We start from the raw sequence: 23,409 nt of genomic DNA, 5'->3' as shown, positions 1-23,409 counted from the left end.
TACATAGTTGTATATTCTTCGTTGTGGGTCCTTCTAGTTGTGGCATGTGGGACGCTGCCTCAGCATGGTTTGATGAGCAGTGCCATGTCCGCGCCCAGGATTCGAACCAACGAAACACTGGGCCGCCTGCAGCGGAGCGCGCGAACTTAACCACTCGGCCACGGGGCCAGCCCCTTGACTAATCTTTTATAAGATACGGGACAGAAATATTTCTCTGCTACAAGAAAAACAGCAAACACGTAGCAGCCTCTTCACTCTTTCTCAAACATGCCAGACACGCTCCAACCTCAGGTCCTTTCCACTTGCTCTCACTCTGCTTGGAATTCTCTTTCTTCTCCTAGATTCCTGTATGGCAAGCTCTGTAACTTCCTTTAGGTCTTTACTCAAGATTCACCTTCTTAGTGAGGCCCTTATTTAAAATTTCAGTCCTACTCTGCATGCACACCAAACTTCAGTCCCTTTCTCTCCTTTACTCTTTTCTCCTTAACAATTAGCACTAACATAGTTTACCAATTTATCTTGCTAGTATGTAAGCTCCATGAAGGCAGGGCTGTTTGTCTGTTTTGTTCACTCCTGTATTCTTAGCACCTCGACTAATACCTGGCACACACTAGGCACTCCAGAAATATCTGTTGAGGGGCTGGCCCCATTTAAGTTCAGTATGCTACACTTCCATGGCCCGGGTTCAGTTCCAGGGCATGGGCTTACACCACTCAGCAGCGGCCACACCGTGGCGGCAACCCACATACAAAATAGAGGAAGACTGGCACAGATGTTAGCTCAGGGCTAATCTTCCTCAAGCAAAAAGGAGGACGATTGGCAACAGATGTTGGCTCAAGGCGAATCTTCTTCAGCAAAAATAAATAAATAAATAAATAAATCTGTTGAATGAGGAAGTGCATTAATGAATGGAGACCAACACTCAGTCTCTCTTCTTTTTCTTGTCTTTTTTTTTTTTTGAGGACGATTAGCCCTGAGCTAACTACTGCCAATCCTCCTCTTTTTGCTGAGGAAGACTGTCCCTGAGCTAACATCCTTGCCCATCTTCCTCTACTTTATATGTGGGACGTCTACCACAGCATGGCTTGCCAAGTGGTGCCATGTCCACACCCGGGATCCAAACTGGCGAACCCCAGGCGCCGAGATGCAGAACGTGCGAACTTAACCGCTGCGCCACCAGGCTGGCCCTCAGTCTCTCTTCTAAATAAGAGCAACTGCTTGTTGTCTTGCTGGATGTGGGCCAGATTTACTAATTTTTCAAAAGAAGACAAAAGTCTGAAATTTTAACATAAAATTTCTCAATTTGTAAATGTTGGCTCAGTCTTTAAAAAAAACTATGGACCTAAAAAGAACCACATTCATATTATGCCGTGGGTTGCCAATCAATGTGTAATACACCCTTTTAAATTAGCCGTCTCCAATCACATAAGTTCTGTTGGTCATTCATTCAAAAATCATTCATGTATTATGGTTTACTTAGACGACAGGGCCTCTATCATGACTGAGCTAGTTAGTTTCTGTGGAGGAGAAGCCAATGGATCTGTAAATCTTATATATAGGTAAAGAAAATATGAACAGGCAGAATTACATTTGCTACGATGCTTAGTTTTTGCATTTATTTCTCTTCTGATTTCCATAATATTTATCACTTTTGTGTGTAGAATTGTATGCACCAGGGTGAAGAATGTACATAAGTGTACTTAAGGAAGTACATAAAAATGACTGTAAATTTTTGTGTCTTGTTCCTTTTAATCAATTCACTGATCATTAAAAGCTGGTAAAACAGACTTACATTGAATTTTAGGATTAAGAGGTATTAGCTGTCCAAGAAAACAGCATTTTCTCATTTATCATCTTGATAGAACTAAGCATTATTTTTCCCATTAGAGAGAAATTTTGGCTGGCAGTTTTTCCCAGACTTGACTTATCATATTACAGCTACCAAATAAGAGCGCCAAGCACAGCTTGCTCCCAGCTCTCGTGTGGCACGAGCACTGGTCTCCGCATCCATCTCTGCCGTCTGTTCTCCCTATTCCTACTGGGCACTGTAGACCAGGAGAAGCACTTGACAGAGGGTTTGGATCCTGACACTCTGTGAGGCTCACACCTCACTTGTCCTGTCACGTGCGGTATTTGTCTTGCGCTTGTTTTCTTCTTTCCTGTTGTTATTTTGTCTAATAGGTTTTTTCCCCTCCTCTTGACCTTTAGGTCTATCAAAAGAAACAGAAAGAGGTGGGAGCAAAGGTGAAAGGCAGTTCTCCCCAAATTCATGAACCAGTTTTGTGCCTTCTGTTCATGAATCACCAGGATGAGCAAACTAAATGGTGAAAGAAGTCCTTGCACTCCCACGAACTCGCTCTGTGACCTCAGACGCTTCCCTGCCTTGGCTGTAGTTCTTCATTTGTAAAATGAGCATGATGAATCAGGTTGTCTTTCTAATAGTACCACATTACAATTCTAAGAAGTTCAAGAATTATGTGCCGCTCTCAATAGATTTAAGAGCTAGTTGGGCACACAGGCATAGAGACATGAAATATTAACAGGTCAGACTAATAAAATGTCAACTGTCACCTGTTAGGGACTGTATATGAGTTTTCTACATGGCACAAAGTTTAACCCTTTAAGCATTGAAACCATGCCAAATAGCTTTAAGGAAGATTTGAGTAAAAATATATAAATGGATTTTCTTAAAAGAAGTATAGGGAATTAGTCATTCATTAAATATACTGAGCATAATGTAACTTCTTGACAAGACAGGATCAACATGAATAGCAAATCATTACTGGTAATATGTATTGATGATGTGGTTGGTGTGGAAAGCACAGGATTAAAATGAACCCAATCTTTGCTATGGTGTTGGGACTTGCTTTTTTAAAAAAAGTCTCTTGAAAATAAAGTGTGTGTGTGTGTCTACATAAATGACACTGGTGTATACATATATAATACGTAACTATACAATGACCTAACAACATATATTTGGTGGGGAGAAGGGGTTGTTTCGCCTTCTTTCTTTAACTGGAGCAACAGCATGTAGTGCTGCATGACACGTGGCCACCTCACTATAGGGGCTGAAGCTGCCTCCTACCGAGTGGTTTTCTAAGCCTCCTACAAAAGATCTTCATCATTAACTTGCCACAGTATTTGAAAACCCCATTTCTGATTTCTCAAACACTAATAAAGAACCTTAGGCTCCTTCTCATCAGTTTATACTAATTCTTGAAAAAAGTGTCATGGAAAATGTGTGAGCTTTGACATCAGGCCTGGGTATTAATGCCAGATCTTCCATTTGCTAAATGTGACACTTTAGACAGGCAAGTTATTTAATCATTTTGTGACTCTTTTCATCTATACAAAGAGATAAAAACATCTGTCTTATGTGGTGGCTGTGACTCACAATGAGACAGTGCATAACAATTATCTACTAATTGGGAAAAGCTGTTAATGTTACCCCATTCCCCCAAAACATTTGCTCATGGAAAGGAAGAGAATTTTTCACTATTTAAAAAATCTTTCCAGTATTTCAAGGCCTAGTGTTTTTTTTTATCGATAAGGATAACAATTATGCAAATATATGAAGCCACAATCTTTTTTAAAGGTCTCCTTAATATCTAACTTGGAACAAAATTTCTGGCACAGACAATAAAAATTATATCTTTGTAATTATGGTGTGTTTGAAGTTCTGTTTAAGGCACTTTTGACAAGTCAATTTCTCATGAAATATTGTTTCATAAAGGTTTAAATTAAAAAAAAAAAATAGCTCGATTACTAAAGCAGCACTATGGGTAAAAATATATCCAGTCACTGCTCCTCCCGTTTCATCTAAAAAGTATAGTAGTCTAACATAATTTACCCACCTTCAGTTACACCTATGTACTAAACTAAAATTTTAATGAGGAATCAATGATTTAACCAGTCAGAAAAAATTCTTACTAATTGTTTAACAGACAAGTAAATAAAACCACAGGTCTAGAGCCAGAAGGAACTTTCAAGATTGTTTGGTTAAATTTCTACCACAGGCTTTCACAGCTATTGAGCCATCGGAAGTTGAACTTAATGGGAGTTCGTGCAAACTCATTCTGCTAGAACCTAGAAAAACTTGATAGTGCACTGTCAGAGGACACTTTCTGGCCATTGTACCCAGCTGCACTGTACAACTGTTCAAGGGTCAGACGACTCAAAAAGGAGAAAATGCACAGAATCTTTAGTCTTTCATCAGCTGTATATGACCTTCTAACGTCCCACCTTAGTTTGAATTCACTTCCCAGGAAACTTCTACAAATGTACATGGTTTAATCAGCTGAACTTTTAAATTTAAAAGTACATTCTCAAAAAACCCGCTCTTAAAAGGAGTTTATGAAATACAAAGGTGGCATACAGTTTGAAAGTAGTATCTGTGAATTGAAGGGTCTGTAATATTACAGGAGTTGAGGGTTTTTTTCACATCTTGAGTCCAGTCAGAGTATAATTGAGATGAATCATTTGTTTAAGTTGGGATTTAGTAGATGAGTTCTACACTTAAGAAAATAACATATGGGAAACAATAAACAACATTTCCTTCTAGGGAGTCAGTCTAGTTCAGTGGTTCTCAAAGTGTCTCCACACCAGCAACATCAGCATTAACCTTGGACGTTGCTAGAAATGCAAATTCTTGAAACTTACTTCAGAGCTACAAAATCAGAAACTCTGGGGATGCAGAGTGGAGAGCAAAGTATATTTTTAGGGCAGAAACAGTCTAAATATAAAAAGCATAAATTTCTCTGGAGTAAAGTTTGAGGTCTATGTCTTAGAAATCTGAGTGTACAAAATGGGTACAAAATGATAAACTCTAACAATAGGCATGTCTATATAACTATATAATCTATGTGGCTATATAACATAGAGTATTATATATATTATTATATATAGTATTTATTATAATACAGAATACTATAATATATAAAACTATGTATTCATATTGATATCTTAATTTTTTATCATAGTGAAAAACAAATAGTAACAATATTTATGATTTACATTTATAAAAGTTTTATTGTTATATGAGTAGCTGGAGTTCAAATGCAAGATTTCTGAGTCAAGATCAGGATCCTCCCCCATATCATGTGGTACCATATTGATTATCATATGGAGTTTTTCCAATTTTTTTTATTGTGATAAAATGGATTATCATGTGTTTTAAAAGAAAACTATAAAAACGGAAAAAGAGCAGCATTATAATAAGAATAAAATATTCAAAACTACTTTCACTCTAAACTAGAAAAATCAACAGACAATTGATTAATATTTTTCACAGACGTCTTCTGTCCTTTGAATTTAGCAGGTAGCCTGCAGATAACTTTTTCAGGGTAAGGGTACAAATCTTTGTGCTCCTTCATATTTCTCACTACGTAAGTCTCAAAAAATATGCCTTTAAATGACAAAATATACAATCGTAAAATGAACACACCAAAGATAATAATAAACAGGGCTGGTTAAGTGCAATAAGAACAAGTACAGTAAAAATAAACGCTTAGAAAATACACAAAAGTTACTGAAAAGCAGAGATAAGTGTCACGCTATTTCTTTTAACGCTCCAGCCTAGACATTCTCTCCCTTTGTGATCTCAACGGTTAAAAGTACTCTTTAAAAATCTATTCCTGGCTTCTGAAAATACACTCTTGACAAAGTTCTACCAGGAAATGTACTTGGCAACTAGCTGACTCAGCAGAGAGCTAATCTATCCAATCTTAAAGACTCAGTAAATAGTACACATCCTTTTCCACTGGTTCTTACATTTCCTTTCTACTGAAATAACCTGCATTAGGATTTGAGGACTTCCTATACTGCTCTGAAAAGGTTACAGAAATTATTAAAACGACTATTAAACACAATCCAGAAGTGATTTTATACTATGGCCCAGTATGGAGCCCGCATTAGAAATAATATTTAATAAAAGCCATTCCCCACTGTAATGTTGTATGTCAATTATACCTCAATTTAAAAAAAGCCACTCTTAATATTTTTTGAGAATTTGCAAAAAGGAGGTAAATTAGTATTTAGAAATATACAGAACACATGCCCTTTAGGAGCTAACCTTCTTTTATTCAAAATTGGAAAATAGTACGTATCAGCAAAACCACACATAGCACTAGGGCTTAACTTCAATCTCATCTTAATTTTATTATAATTTTCTAACAACTTTTTCCTAAAAAAGGCATGAAGAGTATGAAAGTAAGTGTGACCTTATGCATTTCTAATTGTCCCTCAATGAGGGGCTTGTTCAATAAAATGAAGGTACATTCATTCAGTAAAATACTATGCCACTCTTTAGTACTGATATGGAATGATTTCCAAGATGAAGTGCAAAACAAGGTGCAGAATAGTGTATATAATATCCTTATCTTCTCCAAAAATACATATAATTACTTGTCTGTGTGGAGAGTAGCTCTAGAATGATACATAAGAAACTAAAACACTGACTGTATCCAGGGAGGGGAAGTGAGTAGTTGGAGAATAAAGGTGGAAGGGGGTTTTTTCACTGTGTATTATCTTTTGCCTTTTGAATTATGTACCACGGCCAAGTATTATTTATTCAAGAAAGGAAAAAACCCTCTTCTTTTGATATTCCATATGTTGTATGGCTAGCTCATAATTTTCTAAGCTTATTACTGTTTCCCTAGCACTACACTGTCAACATATTATGATATTTTTTCAAATCAAATCAATACCCATTTAGCAGTGGGTCCCTAAGCTGCATGGCTTCCATGGGCTTTTATTTACGACAGCCTTTAAAAGAATGTTAAAATGAGGTTGGTTGCAGGTTCCAAAACTGCTATGAGGAAAGAAAGTTGAGATCTAAAAGTGTTTTCAAAATAGACCACAGGAGAAACCTAGCGTTACACTTAAAACTTTTTCTCAATAAAAAAAGTGTTATGTTTTAGAACTAAGGTTTTGTGTCATCTTTCATAGTCACCTTCCTATATGATTATCAAAACTCACTACTTCATTGTGCAAAGCATATTAGGATGTACATATATGTTTTATAAAATTAACTCAATAAATGTTATGTGCATATTCTTTTTCATGAAGGAAAAAAAGAATAAAACTGAAACAGATACACCCACATTCCTACCTTCAAAAATCTCTCATCGGTCAATAGCGCAACTTGCTTTTCTGAAGCTTGCTTTTCCACGTACCTAAAATTTTTACCATCCCACACACAAAAAGAGAAAATTAAACATTCTAAATATTTGAATGCCATATGAGGAAAAAGAACTACGTAGACTGGTGGCCACATTCTTTCATTTCTTCTCAAAAATAAATTCAAGATGACAGTCATGGTTTAACAGTAATTTTTAACTCCTTAAATCAGCTGCAGTTCATAGTCTAAAGGTCTAATCAGAAACAAAGGCCATAGACTCCAGAAATAGGAAATGTTATTTATAAAAAGTAATTCTAGAAAACCTGCAAATTATGTCCCCTGGTAAAAATATTTTTCTTTATGGCAAATTTTCAAATACAACAAAGATATCTCACAATTAGAAGGGTTTTATTTTGCTCTGAACAAAACAAAAAGGTTATTTTTCCTTTCCCCACTTCAAAAATAACTGGATCTGAGATTCCTTATTTTACCCTGAACTCTATTATAAGATGTGTTAAATATGTACTTCTCTTTTTACCTCCTAAATGATGGAAGACGTCGGATGTTTTCACATTGATTATCTGATAAAGAATGTATTCTTCTCTTGGCTTCTGGGAGACTGCAGCACAGAACACTGAGAGGCTGGGAATAGAAATGCTCTAATAGAGAAAGCTGAAAGAAATGTGAAGATTAAATATATTTGTTATACTTTGGCAGTAAATCGTTTGCCCTATGTCTGCTCAATTTTAAGGTGTCTTTTTTTAAACAGCAAAAGTATTTATGGCACTAATATATTTAATAATGTCACAATAACACTGCAAACAATGCATAAATGGTACCATACCTTTAATATTTTAAGGCTCCAATTTTGCAAAGTGAGAAAATTGTAATCTCTGAAGTATAAACTAAAAGAAACTAATATAAACGGATAGATAAGCTGTCAGAAGCAACTCACTTACAATAACAGTCAATGCAGTGGGGATAAGACTGGGCTGTCACCTAAAAGTCTAATAACAACGTAAATACTTAGTAAAGTGCCCGGCACAAAGGAGGTGCTTAGTCAATATTCATACACCAAATACTCATAAGAAAATACTGATCTAAAATCACTGTAAAAACTGGTCTGCTAAGTAAATAAAAATGCTTCAATGGTAGAAGCTTTGCCTATTGATAAAAGAGAATAATGAAAAATGAGGGATGGCTAAAGAAAATGCATCCTTTTAAATTCATGTTTTATCTCATGGAGGAAAACATAGTGCAATATCTGGTAGATATAAGTATTCTAGTGACTAGAATGCTATCTATGGTCTCCTGCAGTACAAGGGGTTATGATTTTCCAGATTCTCCCATAACTTGTAAGATACATCTCACAAGACTATCCAAATGTTAAAAACTGACTCTAGCGAGCAGTTTGGTTTTTCCAGATTCCTTGATACTGGAGAGACAGTTCCCTAGATAGCGGACAAAACACATTCTGGTCACTGGAAAACAGCATTCTCCATCACAAATTAATAAATTGACATACTAGCTTATATATCAGTCTAAAGGTATTTGAGCTTGATCCTTCCCAGGTAAACTGAAAATGAATTTCTCAGCCCATATAACTGAGGATCAGATACCCAAGGCTAAAGGAAATCCTCCAAAATAGTCCATTCCAGAAGAAATATAAGGCTGTAAGGTAAAGGGCCAGCCTAACTTAGACATAAGTATAAAATAAAATGCAACTGTTCATGTCAAGTGCTAAATTATTTTTGCACATATTAACAATCTTGTTTCTTACATTTTCCAATTATATTAATGTGATAATATTTATTCTGATGTTAACACCACTTTTTACACATGAGAAAAGTAAAAACCAAACATGATACCAGATTTGCTGAGGAGGAATGGGAGGAAATCACATGAGTTACAGTACAACTATAAATAGGATAAGGACCCAGCATTACTTAACTATTTTGTCCAAGTGTGTTCTCACACCCAGGTCAATTAATAAGTTGGTTAACATATCCACCTAATTATGGAAGGACTTAAATATATACAGAATGATTACCTGCCCTATTGAACCTCCTGCAGAAATCAGGACTACACATACTTCCTACTGATAATTAGGAGCACTGGACTAATGGAGTGTAAAGGCTCTGCCACTTATTAGCCATGCAACCTTGGCCAAACCATTTAACCCAAGCCTCTGTTTCTTCATGTGCAAAACTGAGGACAATAATACATATTAATGAAACAACATAAATACTGAGTAAAGTCCCCAGCACAAAGGAGGTGCTTAGTCAATTATCAGGAACCTATAAAAATCATCTAATCTGGGGTCCCACCTGCTGGCGCAGCAGTTAAATTTACATGTTCCGCTTTGGCGGCCAGAGGTTCGCTGGTTTGGATCCCGGGTGCAGACCTAGCACCACTTGTCAAGCCATGCTGTGGCAAGAGTCCCACATATAAAGTAGAGGAAGACGGGCAGGGATGTTAGCTTAGGGCCAGTCTTCCTCAGCAAAAAGAGGAGGATTGGCGGTGGATGTTAGCTCAGGGCTAATCTTCCTCAAAGAGAAAAAAAAATCACCTAATCTGATCCCCTCATTTATAGATGAAAAAACCAAGACCCAGAGAGATTAAGTAACCTGGTTAATGTCTTTTTCTTCAGTCACTTTCTCAATGGTATTTGAGACTACAGTTTATATTTCCTAAAACTCTTCCCTCCAGTGCAATGATACTCTACTTTCCACTGGATTTCTTTACTGTGCTTAGTCTCCTTTTGCATTGCTCACTCTTCTGTGTCATCTTGCCTTAGGGTTCTACCTCAGTCCTTTCTTCACTCCTCTGGGTGATGCCTGATCCTCATTACATGACGTCAACTACCACCTTTCAATGATAAATCCTAAATATTTCTAGTCCAGATCTTACTCCTGAGTGCCAAATCTTTATATCCAACATACCCCAAATTAACCATATACAAAAAGAAGTTCATCCTTTTCTAACAAACTGGCTCTTCACTTTATATTAACATGTACACTTAATAAATGGTACCAACCGCCAATCCATCTGCCAAGCTAGAACTGTGTCTGTCGCCAATGTTCCTCTCTTACATATCCTATGATCCGCTTAGTCACTAGGTTCTATTGATTCTCTCTCATCCTCAAATTTGTTTCCTCCTCTCCAGTCCCACTATCACTGCCTTAGTTTAGCCCTTGTCATATCCTGTCTACATTACTGCCATAGCCCTCTAATAGATCTCTCTCCCTCTATTGTGGCCTTTGCCTGGAATGCTCTTCCAGTTTTGACCTGGCTAATTCCTATTCCTCAGGATACACTTCTGCTCGCCTACGGAATCCCCAGGCAGGTTTCTTTCACAGCAGTGACTACTCAGAACTGTAACTGCAGGTTTACTCTTCTGTTTCACAGTGAGTGATTTGAAGGCAGATTTCTTTGTTCTCTGTATCTCCAGGGCTCAGCATAGTGCTTGGCTTATAGGAGGCTCCTGATGATACTTATGAGTACATAGATGAGTGAATGAAATAAATGAGAAGTAAATTAGAAAGTTTTTTATCTCAATATCATTTAATTTCACATATTGCTAAGGTAAATGATATTTTCTTACTTTAAAATACTCTTTTTAAATTTGAAACACACACACACACACACACACACACACACATTAGTCATAAGAGACCACTACAGTGTTTTATGTGGAGAAAGAATACATATGAGAAATAATTTATAATCTTCAAGGCACTACACAACATGAGGTATTATCATATTGCACTTTGTACCAAAGGTTACTAACATATAGGTTTCAATGAACTTAACAACTGGCATGTGTTCACAATGACTACACTTTGCTGAGGTATTTTAGGTAGTTGCCAAGAGAAGGAAATAACATTAACTTTTAAACAACTGGTGAATAGGGTCTTTTTTTAGATTAGAACAGATGTTATGAATCTAAGTTCATGAAGTTTCTTCCAGCAATTTGTGAAACCTTAGTGAAAATGGATTTCCAACATATAAGAATAAATATAAATGAACACACACATATATATGTGCAGGAGAGAGCAAACTACAGCTCACAGCTTACTTTTGTATGGCCCAGGAACTAGGAATGTTTTTTACATCTTTAAAGGGTTATTTAAAAAAAGAAAAATATGGGGGCTGGCCCTGTGGCCGAGTGGTTAAGTTCGCGCGCGCTCCGCTGCAGGTGGCCCAGTGTTTCATTGGTTCGAATCCTGGGCGTGGACATGGCACTGCTCATGAAACCAGGCTGAGGCAGCGTCCCACGTGCCACAACTAGAAGGATCCACAAAGAAGAATATACAACTATGTACCGGGGGGCTTTGGGGAGAAAAAGGAAAAAAATAAAATCTTAAAAAAAGAAAAAAGAAAAATATGCAACAAAGACCATAGGGAGCATGCAAAGCCAAAAATATTTAATATCTGCTGCTTTACGGAAAGTTTGCTGACCCCTTATATACAGCATTTCCTAGGTAGAAAGTCCATAAGCTGTCAGCAGATTCTCAAAAAAAGGTCTCTTCCTCCCCACTACCAAGATGGCTAAGAATCACTCGAATGGAGGGAGGTCTTTTTCCACTTTTGACCCCTTAATTAATGTGTTCTCTGTATTTTGCTGCAAGATAACAAAGGAATGCTAGAACCTAGAATACTACAACTTGAATTTACTTATCCTAGATTTAGCCATTTAAAATGCCTTAATTATCACAATACATAGTTTGAAAAAACATGCAAATTATTTAGAACCAGCTTGTGAATTTTCAAACCTATTAGTGTCTTCTTACCTGAAGTCCTTTTATAAAGTTCTGAATTGAGAAATCATGATACAAAAAGATATTGGTCAGAATCTGTAACACTTTTTCACTTAGCTTAAAGGGAAACTGAGTTGTAAGAAGTAGCTGAAAGAGATAAAAGGGGGTCAAGGAACACTCCTTGTTATTTTTCACTCTTCAAAAATATCAAGCATAAATAACGAGGCAAAGAATATCATGACACAGTAACTATGAAAGCTATAATTAGTAGGTAGGTTTTTTATGTCAAATATCAATCAAAATTTTAAATTAATTTATACAACAGTATCAACCAAAAAAAGAAGCTATTCATACTACATCTTCAGAATCAAAGCCATCCATCATCCTCCATCTGACTCCTAATTTTAAAAAACTACTATTAACTATATAATCCCTCTTCTTCCACCAGAAGCTACTGAAGAAGCTGCAGGCTTGGGCAATTCTTGCTATCAGATAAGATTTCTTCTTCATCCCTACTGACATACATGAATAAAGAGTAACACATTATACACTGTCAAATGAGAAACCCAAAATTAAAAGATGTCTATTTAAAAAATATAAAATAGCTGAATTTGTATTATTCAGCCAGTTTTCAAAGGCCTATAGTAAAGATTTTACATCTTAAAATGAAAAGTCATACTAGGCTTTTTAAACAGCAGCATAGTTATAGAAAGCCAACTGAATTTGGCCACAAACAAGCAATTTTAAATACTGTAGCTGGAAAAACTTTCTCTTATGTCGGTAAACCAATGGATATCACCTTTATGAGAAAAAAACGTAGATGTGGTTAGTAAAGAAATGGAAAGTTGTCATTCGTTTACCTTACACAAGCAGTATGAGGCAGACCTTGAAGAAGCTGAGTCTAGCAACAATTTGTGGCAGATCAATACTAAAGAACCCTATTTCTATTTAGGTAGAAACAGAGCTAAAGGTCTGGGGAAACATTAGTATTTATTTTTTGTCAAGAGCAGTACCGACAGGAAAGAGTCCATTAAAAACTTCAAATCACTTTACATACAATGTAAGAATCAAAACATTGTTACTGTTACTAGGAAGCCATTAAATTCTGTAAAACTTTATTTAAAAAACCCACAATATTCTATTGAGTAATGACTGACTGATTGAATGATAGGTAATAGATATAGATAGATATGATCATTCTTTTCATAAAGCTCATATTTTATTTGAAGAGGCAATACTATACCGCTATGAAAATCTTTAATAAAAATTCTCACATATTTAAATATGTGAAAGAATATGTTCAATATCATACTCTGAGAGATGTAGAAATTTATTACTAACATTTATAATCTATTCTTGGCAGTTTTCTTTTCATCTTATTTCACTGGTAAAATTTTTTCTCTTTTTTTTTACCTTATCAAGTACTGTAGTCAGGTGCTCCTTGCAAGACAAAGATTGGAAAAGTTCTATACACAATAGAGATGACACTGCATGAGGAAGCAACCGATGGATGATAATAGGAGATGTGGCGATTCCAAAAATGAGTATTAGTGGAAATTCATGTAGATGTTGACTTTTCAAAGGAAGATACAAAAGTGCAATTTATTTAGCAAATATATTTCAATACATCCTATTTCAAAATAAGACAACTTTTATTTTAATGTCTACTTTATAAGACACTGCCAAAGGAGTATTATGATAAATAGTAAAATTTTCTAGGTCACTCATTTTCCTCTGTTAAATAACATAGAAACAGTTATTTCCTAGACATGCTAGCTCTGAAGTCAACCTTTTAATGGATGTTCTCATTTTATAAATAAGAACACAGAGGTCCAGAGAGATCCAGGGCCTCCGTCTAAGGTTATACCCAACCCCGAGTGTCAGAACAGGTATTAGATACCGTTCCATTTAACCTCTCGCCCGACGTTTGAGCCCTGCCTACAGTCTTCCTCACAGTTACACATCCAGCCTAGGCTTTAAGAGTTCAGTGACATAAAGCTCACTAATGTTCATGGTCACTTACTCTACTTATGGACATTTCTAACAGACACTATGTCACCCAGCCACGACAGCTAAGAATTAGAAACCGTTTCTTAAACATATGTAAGACATATTTTTAATGGACATCATTAAAAAATGTTACATCCTTTCCTCGCATTCTTAACTCAAATTTACTGCACACAATTTATTCTTAGCATTACCAGTATGAACACAAATGGCTTCCACGGAGTAAAATGGCACTATGTTTGAGAGCTACTGCAGGTCAGAGCCCTTTGTATCATGGATAATGACTTTGCTTGCTCCCTCCTGTTAGCTACTGCTTTTCAGTATTCCAGCTGTATGCAGGTCTACCTTCATAGGAGTAAAGTGCCTGGAATCTACTACTGTTGTAAGTTCTTCTTCTTTACTTTTGATGGTAAAATGAGTCACAAGTCTGAGCTCCAAAAAAGTACAGCTTTTCTGTCACTATTCTGTACTGTGCATTTTTCCAGCATGTTAAGCAATTCAGTGTTAGCATTAAGAAAAATCTTAGTATTAGTTTAGTTTCAATGGTAAAATAAAGACACTATCAAACTAGGAATTATAAATATAATAGTAAATTATAACACAATATAGCTTTAGGCAAAGGTAGCCATAACTATTATGCAAGTTAACAAAAAGAAGAAGCCAAAATAAATTTTATCCTCAAAAATGTACCAAGGGAAATGCATGTCACTAGATTACAAAACTGGGTTAGTTACTTCAACTCTGAGTCAAATAGGATTGCTTTGAAGATCCAATGAGATCATGGAAGTTGTTTCTCACAGAAATATTGTACAAGATAATGTTATTTAGAAAACATTCTTGCTCAGTAGAACTATATGTAACTCAGAGCTTCTAAGGGTAGAAGTAAGACCTGACAAAAATATTTCAACCTGGAGCAGTTTATCTATTTAATGGGCAAGTAAGACATAGACAATCTTGGTGAGAAAAACTATATTTCTTACTGCCTTATCATGCTCATTGAAAACTGGCTAACTTTTGTCATTTGATTCTCATTCTTGGGTCAAAAAAGCAAATGAAAATCTGATGGGAGGTCTTTGGGCATTCAATTATAAGGAATGTGAAATCATCTGGGTTTCCATCCAGCTGGTATTAAAATGAAGATTAAATTGCCATTCATTTTCTCCCAAAAAGGTTGCTTTTTAAGTTAAAAGTTATATGTTTTCTTAATAAAACGAACTTTGGCAGAAGCCAGGTGATATACCATCTACCTGCTGATAATTATGAAGTCTTGGAGTACTTTTGTGGTGAAGCTTTCCATATCCTTTAAGATAAGCACAACAGGAGGAGACTGCCATTGGCTAGAAGTCCTCTTTTTCCTTGGCATTTTTGGGTCTGTCTTCTTGTAAGCCATTGTGGAAAGAAGGAGTCAGAAGTAAGCCTTACCACTCAAACAATGCTATAATGCCACATGTTGATGTGTCGCCCTTTACATTTCACAGTAACATTGTTTCTTTTATTTCTCCCACATAATAAATAGAAACTCATGGCAACAGTTATTAGCAGAATCTTTCTGTGTCTGACATGGGAATAATAACCAAGAAGAAAAAGGTTCAGTAAAATCTATAACTCATGAAATATTTACAGTTTTCTGCTATCTGAGAAAATAACAGGAAAAGCATGGAGAAAAGAGAACATTTTCTGTAAATTTGATTTTTCTCTTGGTAGAATGTTATATTTTCCTTTGCTGTAAGGTAAGAACTAGTATTTTTTATTAAAAAGCATAATAACACTACTTGCTGGTCTGCTACTGTAAAATTTCAAGTTGAAAAGCACCTTAAATATCATCTGGTTCGATCCCAATCTTTTAAAGATACCTGACATAAACTACATGTAGTGTTTGATTTCTAGAAAATCTAAAATTGTGGATCAACTTAGATATTATGGTAAGCATTAAAACCAGTTTAATCCCTATATAAAGCAAAATGAAACTTTACTTATGATGACTTCAGCAAATATGTTCATCAGAAAATGCCACCACAGTATTTTTTCCCATACTATCTGGCTACACAACATCATAAACTAAGGTTGTGGTTTTATGGTACAGTGACCCATGAATCACCTAAGTTATTCGTTTTCACCGGAGACTGTCATGGTAGAATGGAACTTCTTTTTATTTATCTGTTTGTTGAATACACTTTACTTACAGAGCATTTATTCCCCAAGAATTCTAAACATGGAACAAATTAAAAAAAAAAAAAATGACTATTCCTCATGAGACTAAGTTGACAATGGGTATTGGCAGCATGGTTCCACTGCACAAAAGCAAATACTGAGGAACCTAGGAGATAATATATCAAAGTTATAGCCATTGTCACAGGGATAGAACCTGCAGCAGAACCAATTCCTGAACTTTTTGTCACTAGAGGATATTCTCCCACAAATAAAATGGCCTTGTAAGAACCTAAACACTTAGGAATTAGGGTGCACATTGATAAAAGAATACTTTTAAACTCTAGGAGCCTTAGGAAAAATAAGTAGCTACTATTAAATTAACAGCTAGTGCTGCATAAGCATATTCTTATTAGAATAAAACAGTACTATGTTTAATCTAATTCAAAGACTCTTCAATCACATGCCAATTTCCTGGTAAAAAATTCTGAGTTTACACTTACCTGTGTGACATTAGTATACCAACTGGAAAGAGAATCCATTGAACAGTGTGTCTTTTTCTGAGCGCTTTCCTCCTCTTTGGATTCTACATCGACACAGCAGTCCATCAACTGTGAGACAAGCTTTTGCAAAAAATGTTTCAAATCTGCAGAATATAAAAGGTAAGAAAGCTTATTTCCCCTAGAGAATAAAGAATGCGTTTTTCTATACTTAACATTAATATAACTAACATAACATTTAACATATTAACTATTAATGGTCATAAGTATCCTCTCTGTAATATTTAAATTTCATTAATTCAGACTAACACTAGGCCAAACTTTATGTACATTATCTACTATAAAAGTATTACCTAAGCAAATGCGTAAACACAAAAACTATGAATTATATAAGGAATAACATACATTTAAATTACACTGGACAACAAAAGTTTTTTAAGGCCCCTCTAAAAGGATCAAAAGTTTTATTTACATAAGATATTTTACTGATTATAAATCTTCCTTATAGTCATCAATAAAGATGTTCTAAGGGCTTTACTTAATTCCAATCAGTTTATGAACATGAAAGTAACATAAGCACAGAAAGCCCTTATATCAGTCCAAATCTAAGCACATTCTACTGTATTGCTGTCCACATTCTTTATGATTTCATGGCTTCAGATACCCAAGATTAGCTCTAGCAATGGACTATTTTTACCACAGTGGGCCTTTCAAAGTGGGACAATAAGATGATTTGAGGCTATAAATATGAGCCTATGTAGTCGACTCTCTGTTGGGCTAACTAAGAGCTCCCTATTCCTCAATTCTCAGCCCCTGTCACAAACCTTCCTATTAAAATTTCACTGAGTTAAGGAACACATCTTGTAAAATGCCTGGACTATTACTGGCAGCGAAGCTGATAGGACAGAGATGGGTTGAAACAAACAAAGCAAAAGGTGGCAAAGAGTCCTGCAACAGTCAAGATCACTGGGAAGCACTAAACCTCACCCTGCCAAAACTGAGGGAGAGAAGGACGAAGAGATTGGTAACATGTCACCAAGGTTATTACGGCATTTATACTTTACCCGGACAATCTTTAGATTGCAGTGAGACTACATATGGTGTGACATGACTCTGAAGGGCTTCTGTGAGACTTCTGAATGTTAAATCATGATCTGTTACATTCACACCTATGGGATAATACATCAATATTACACCATCCTTTTTATTAATAATAATTTAACAATAAGAAAAGCTATTTACTATGTCAAGTGAATTACTAAGTAAAAATATTTTTAAAACATGATTAATAACAGAAACCAAGAAAATATATGAAGAGATCTCCATTAACAACAGACATCTAAAGGCACGTTATACTTATTTGTCAGGAAAGGTATTTAGCACAATTTCTTTTAAAAAATTACTGAGGATGTGTAGTTGACCCTTGAAAACATCTTAGGAGCAATTTCATTACTTTGTAAAATTCACAAAGAGCTCTTTAAAATAATCATTCAAAAATAAGGGGCTATCAGGGCCGGCCCGGTGGTGTAGTGGTTAAGTTCAAGTGCTCTGCTTTGATGGCCTGGGATCCGCGGGTTCAGACCTACACACTGCTCATCATGCCATGCTGTGGTGGCATCCCACATACAAAATAGAGGAAGGGTGGCACAGACGTTAGCTCAGCAACAATCTTCCTCAAGCAACAAGAGGAAGATTGGCAACAGATGTTAGCTCAGGGCCAATCTTCCTACACACACACACACACACACACACAAAATAAGGAGCTATGAATTCCATCCTTACTGTGACTCTGACTTAACAAGTGAGGAGGATCCAACCATCAACACTACTAATGATCAAAGTAGTAGCTACAACAGGTAAAATGTACACTAAGTTGATTTCTGAGGGAAGAGCCTAAAAACAAATAAAAACTTCAGAGTCCTTTTGGTATTTACTGAACCTATGGCTCTCATTTCCACAAATCAGAGTTTCAGTGCTCTGCATGCAGTTATCAGAGTCGAGTGGAAATTTGCCCACTATTTTGGGAAAAACTTCTATTAACTGATAATTTCCCTAATGTCACAATCTGTGATTTCTAGAAAGTTTTTGGTGCTTAGGCAGGTACCAGCAGTAGACATCTTGAAATTGCTTGAGACTTGCTACTATAAAACTCCCATTGCTTGGAAGAAAAAGAAAAGTTTCAGAATCATCCATGCTATCAATAAGGAACGTTTTTTTTTCTAGGAGAGCCAACAAATAAAAACGTTGGCAGGGTATTTTTAAATGGATATACCTTTTTGAAAATAAAAAATGTGCAACCGTACTTAAGCATTGAGTATAGATTTTTTTTTATAGTATCAAAACGATATTCCTAGCATGTGTTATGGTCTATGACTGTGATACTGCATGTCTGAACAAATGTGGGAGTTTAGAAAACACTGGCTTATCCTGTCTTTCACTGACTGACTTTATAAGCTATTTAACAATTTGTTCCTTAAAACAATGAACTTGTTTATTACAAACAAGATAATCAACAATGTCTTTAACTGGAAAAATGTTCTCCTCAGACCACTGACTTTGACACATATGATTTCCATTAGCTTCTTTTCTCCTTTTGGCAGTAGGCAGAGCAAGGATTCAAACAGGGTTCTCTCAACAATCTATCAGGTCATCCCTCTTGATTGTGTTTCCCCCCTCCACTTCCACTTGCTGTAACCCAGCAGTAGAGAAACAAAGCACCCAACAGCATAAGCTGGCCATCACTGGGCCTCAGACTCTCGTCTATCAGTTGAAGGGGTTTTGAAATTAAGTGGTAGGCTGCACTGTAAAGCTGGTTCACAGCATTGTAAAAATCATTCCCTGGAGTCTTCTGACTCAGAGCCCTCTCGGGATTAGCAGTATGGCATGAGCTGGAAGCCTGTGAGAAATGCAGAATTTTAGGTCCCACCCCAGACCTATTAACAGAAATCTGCATTTTAATAAGATTTCCTGGAGGTTATTTGTGGGTACATTAAAGTTTGAGAAGTATTGTCCTGAATAGCAGGAATAAGATTTAGGTAATGAACAGTATTAGAGGCAGAATTAATGAACAACAAAATTAATGTCTTATCTCAGAGCCCAGTGTTATAACAAACCCTGCATAAATAACAAATTGGAAGTGAAATGAAGAGGATGTTTGGAATCCAAATAAACTCAACTCTTCAAAAAGAAGGAAGGAAATTTGCTAATATTCCAAAGAAATTCTTTCCATTATACCGCAATCCAGATGTTTGGTAAAAATTAGATATTAATGATAGATATTTAAGTACCTAAGAAACTTATGACCTGCAGCCTGAAAGCAATTTATATACAATTCATCCAAACCCCCTTCTAAACAATTAATTTTAATTCAATATTATAAAACAATCTGAGATGGAAAAACTAAGCACAAGGAAATAAAATTAAGGTCAAAGAGTAATTCCATTGAAGATATGATTAAAAAGTTTAAAAATCAAATTTATTAACCTACTGGTGGTTTCTTTATTACCAAATTCCAATCTCATATATTCTCCTAATATATCTAAGGAAGAAAGAGTAACACAAATACACTTCCCCTTCATTTCTCTGACAAAAAGTTGAGGGCACTAGCTAACCCTAGATCAGTTTCTTTTAATTTACAGATGTATGATGAATATAAGAAACTTCTATTGGTTTTGAAAGTATATGCAAAGCAAACCATAACTGGTTTAATTCTGTAAATGAAAAAGACAAAACAGGTTTATCAGAACAGGTTATTCCCCACTATTCTCAACGACAAAATCAGCAATTAAAAAAAACCAAACACGTGTACACACCTAGAACAAGAGCAGCAGTTGGAATTTCTCTGAGTTTTATTTGACTGCCCCAGTCTTTTGAATTCTTCTGGAATCCAGAATGAGACTTTTGCAGAAATTCAATCAGACTGTCAAACAGGTTTTTATTTAATTCCTCTTGGAGTCGCTATAAAGAAAACACAAAACTTTATGAATTATTATTAGTGGTAATCTAATGAGTCTTTCCAAGTTTGGGAAAGAAAAGTGTCATGAATTCAATCCCAAAGACTGCATGTAAAATGATTATAAAATGGATGAAATAAAAAATGTTTTTTCCTTAAATCTCTAGTGCTTAGTGCTTTGGATTCCCTCATTTATTCATTCAAGAAACATTTACGAACCACCTTACAAAGGAAAGATAGTCTCTACTCTAAAAAGTGAAGAAATTGAGCAAGAACACTTACAATTAAAACACATTGTGTATAGTGCTATGATAATACAGTCATGTGCCACATTAACGACATTTGGTCAATGACAGACCACATATACGACTGTGCTCCCATAAGATTAGTACCATATAGCCTGGGTGTGTAGTAAGCTATACCATCTAGGTTTGTGTAAGTACTCTCAATGATGTTTGCACAATGACGAAATCACCTAAGGATACATTTCTCAGAACGTATACCCCTCGTTAAGCAACGCATGACTATATAGGAACAAAGAGTATCCAATCCAATTTAGGAACAAAGATCATCCAATTTAAGCTGAGGATATGATATATTTGAGCCAAAGCATTAGAGCAGGCTATGGAGGAGGTGATGGTAGGTAAAAGAAAGTCAGAAGGAATGGGGAGTGAAGAAGGCAAGGAAGGAAGAAAGCACCAAACATCTGGGGAACCATAGGTATAGCTAAGCATAAAGAACATGAGAAGTGGTAGGGAATGAGGCTGGACAAATAAGCAAGGGGCCAGAGGAGGAAAATACACATGTGATGTTAATGGCTTTGGATTTTATCCCATGGGGAAAACCACTGGAGGGATTTAAAGCAGAGATATGATTAAATGAGGGTAAAGAAGGGTTAACCTGGCAGCACTGTAAAGGCCAGATTAGAGGGGATCTGAGAGGCTGCACTGGTAGAGGGGCTGGAAAAATCTCTGTAGCCTGGCATGGGGCTGTATCTGCCTGAAGGGAGGACTTTCCTAATTTGGTCAATGGTGCCGGTGGGGCTAGTGACAGATCTGAAGGGTTTGACATCAGAGGCAGGGACGTCAGGAGGGTATGATAATCCAGGTTAAGAAATGAAGAGGGTCTAAACTGGAAACCGCAAACTCAAATACCTTCAAGGGTCCCATAGAATTCATGAACGGGCAAAGCCAGTAGCTGTAACGCAATAAGAGTGGTGGGAAGCAGCAATAAACTGGAGAGTGCATCATAACCCTCCTAAAGGCATTAAAAAACAAAAAAATACAACGCTGTTGGTCAAGATGTTGGCCCTAGAGTATGAATTTGCTACGATGGTGAAATTTTTCAGCGCTCGATTATAAAGAACATGGATATAAGGATGAAGGAGTGAAGTAGTTTAGAAACAGCTTGATTTCTTACTTATATAACAGAATGGATAATTTAAAGAGTGCCACCATTTAAAAGCTGTGAGGAAATGTAAAAGGCCCCTTGCCTTAGCAGCTATTATTATAAACATGTTCTGGTACCTGAAGCTACACTTAATACCTGGAAGGTGAGGGTTTTTTTTAGGATATACAGATACGGTTAACCAATACTACCTATATTTCATCAATACACTTGTAAAGTGGTGGAAAGGAAAATGGGAAGCAACAAACATGAGATTTACATATTAGAGAAAAGTTAAGTTATTAAAAAAAGCATTCACCTGAGTTTCACATTTCATCTGCTGCCATATCAAATGATAAGTTTCAAATCGAAGCTTACTGTCCTCAGACTCATCTTTCCCTTTATTAAAATAGTCCTCTATGAACACAGAAAGAAATGTCAGTTTCTTTTTTATATAATAAAAGTTAGAAAATCTCTATGGAAAGTCACACAGTAAGTGATGGGGCTGAATTTTTTTATATGAATCAAAAATATATATATTTGGGAAGAAAAAATACTCAATGTCCTTTACATTTGATTTTCTTTATATACTTATATTTTTACTATATTAATTGTATCTATAAGATTAAAAATATCTTTTTTAATTTTTAGATTATATTTCAATTATTTGCTTTTGAATTTCTAGGGTTTTTTCCCCCATTGGTAATCATAAATCACTGAAGCTTTTAATAATTTTCTCTTAACTCATTTGAATCCATAATACATGCATTTGTTTAAAAATGTATTAAATCTTATAAAAGTGTACACAGTGAAAACTCCATTTTCCTCCCATCTCTGACTCCAAAGACCAGTGCCCCAATCTTGCTCTTGAGAGGCAACCACTGTCATCAGCTTCTTAAATATCCTACCAGAGATAGTCTGTCTAACAGTTTTTATTTAAGGGGTTTGGTTTGAGGTATATACATTTAATATTAACGTATTTTCACTATTTGCTCTTATTCTAAGGGCTTATATACTTTGCTTCACATATTTGCTTTGAACTCTCCTTTATTAAATGATTCTTAGTACAACAATTCTTGTTCTTTTGTTTGATTGACATAGTTTAGCCTAGCCTTTTATTTAGTCTGTATTATTTTATATCCTTTTTGAATGCTTTCCTCCAAATAGCCATTTTTCAAAACACCATTTACTGCAGTGGTTTTCAAATTTTTTAAACCATGATCCACATTAAGAAATACATTTTATGTTATAATCTAACACACATATATATAACAGAAACAAAAACAAAAGTCCCACAAATAATACTTATCCTTATCATGTGATAGGAAATGTTTTCTATTCTGTTTTTTAAAACTATCATGACCCACTAAACTGATTTCATGACTCAGACTTTCAACCCTTCAGTTTGAAAAACAGTTATTGAATAATCAATCTATCCTTTCTTCCACTGCTTTGAGATGCCTTCATTGTCTAAATACTTATATATACTTGGAACTATTTTTGAGCTTTTTCTTTTGTTCTACTGCATCCAACTCTATT

At 35.6% G+C, this 23,409-nt stretch overlaps 1 protein-coding gene across 8 annotated transcripts in view; it reads right to left on the bottom strand.

Moving 5' to 3' along the window:
* Nucleotides 1-23,409, bottom strand: part of ORC3 (origin recognition complex subunit 3) — a 59,588-nt gene that overhangs the window by 28,757 nt on the left and 7,422 nt on the right. For 4 of the 8 annotated variants that reach the window (XM_008515167.2, XM_070633587.1, XM_008515166.2 and 1 more), the window contains exons 3-11: nucleotides 22,190-22,287; nucleotides 20,345-20,489; nucleotides 17,597-17,701; nucleotides 16,536-16,678; nucleotides 15,132-15,262; nucleotides 13,291-13,450; nucleotides 11,911-12,024; nucleotides 7,656-7,789; nucleotides 7,109-7,172 (exon numbers count right to left, since the gene is read on the bottom strand). In XM_008515167.2, the coding sequence (XP_008513389.1) occupies nucleotides 7,109-7,172; nucleotides 7,656-7,789; nucleotides 11,911-12,024; nucleotides 13,291-13,450; nucleotides 15,132-15,262; nucleotides 16,536-16,678; nucleotides 17,597-17,701; nucleotides 20,345-20,489; nucleotides 22,190-22,287 (1,094 nt within the window). The remainder of the gene's footprint in view (nucleotides 1-7,108; nucleotides 7,173-7,655; nucleotides 7,790-11,910; nucleotides 12,025-13,290; nucleotides 13,451-15,131; nucleotides 15,263-16,535; nucleotides 16,679-17,596; nucleotides 17,702-20,344; nucleotides 20,490-22,189; nucleotides 22,288-23,409) is intronic. The other 4 variants (XM_070633588.1, XM_008515164.2, XM_070633589.1 and 1 more) reach the window with 1 other exon arrangement.

This window comes from Equus przewalskii, chromosome 9 (assembly GCF_037783145.1).
Source record: "Equus przewalskii isolate Varuska chromosome 9, EquPr2, whole genome shotgun sequence".
Taxonomy (NCBI): Eukaryota; Metazoa; Chordata; class Mammalia; order Perissodactyla; family Equidae; genus Equus; species Equus przewalskii.
This window is presented reverse-complemented; position numbering and strand designations above follow the sequence as displayed.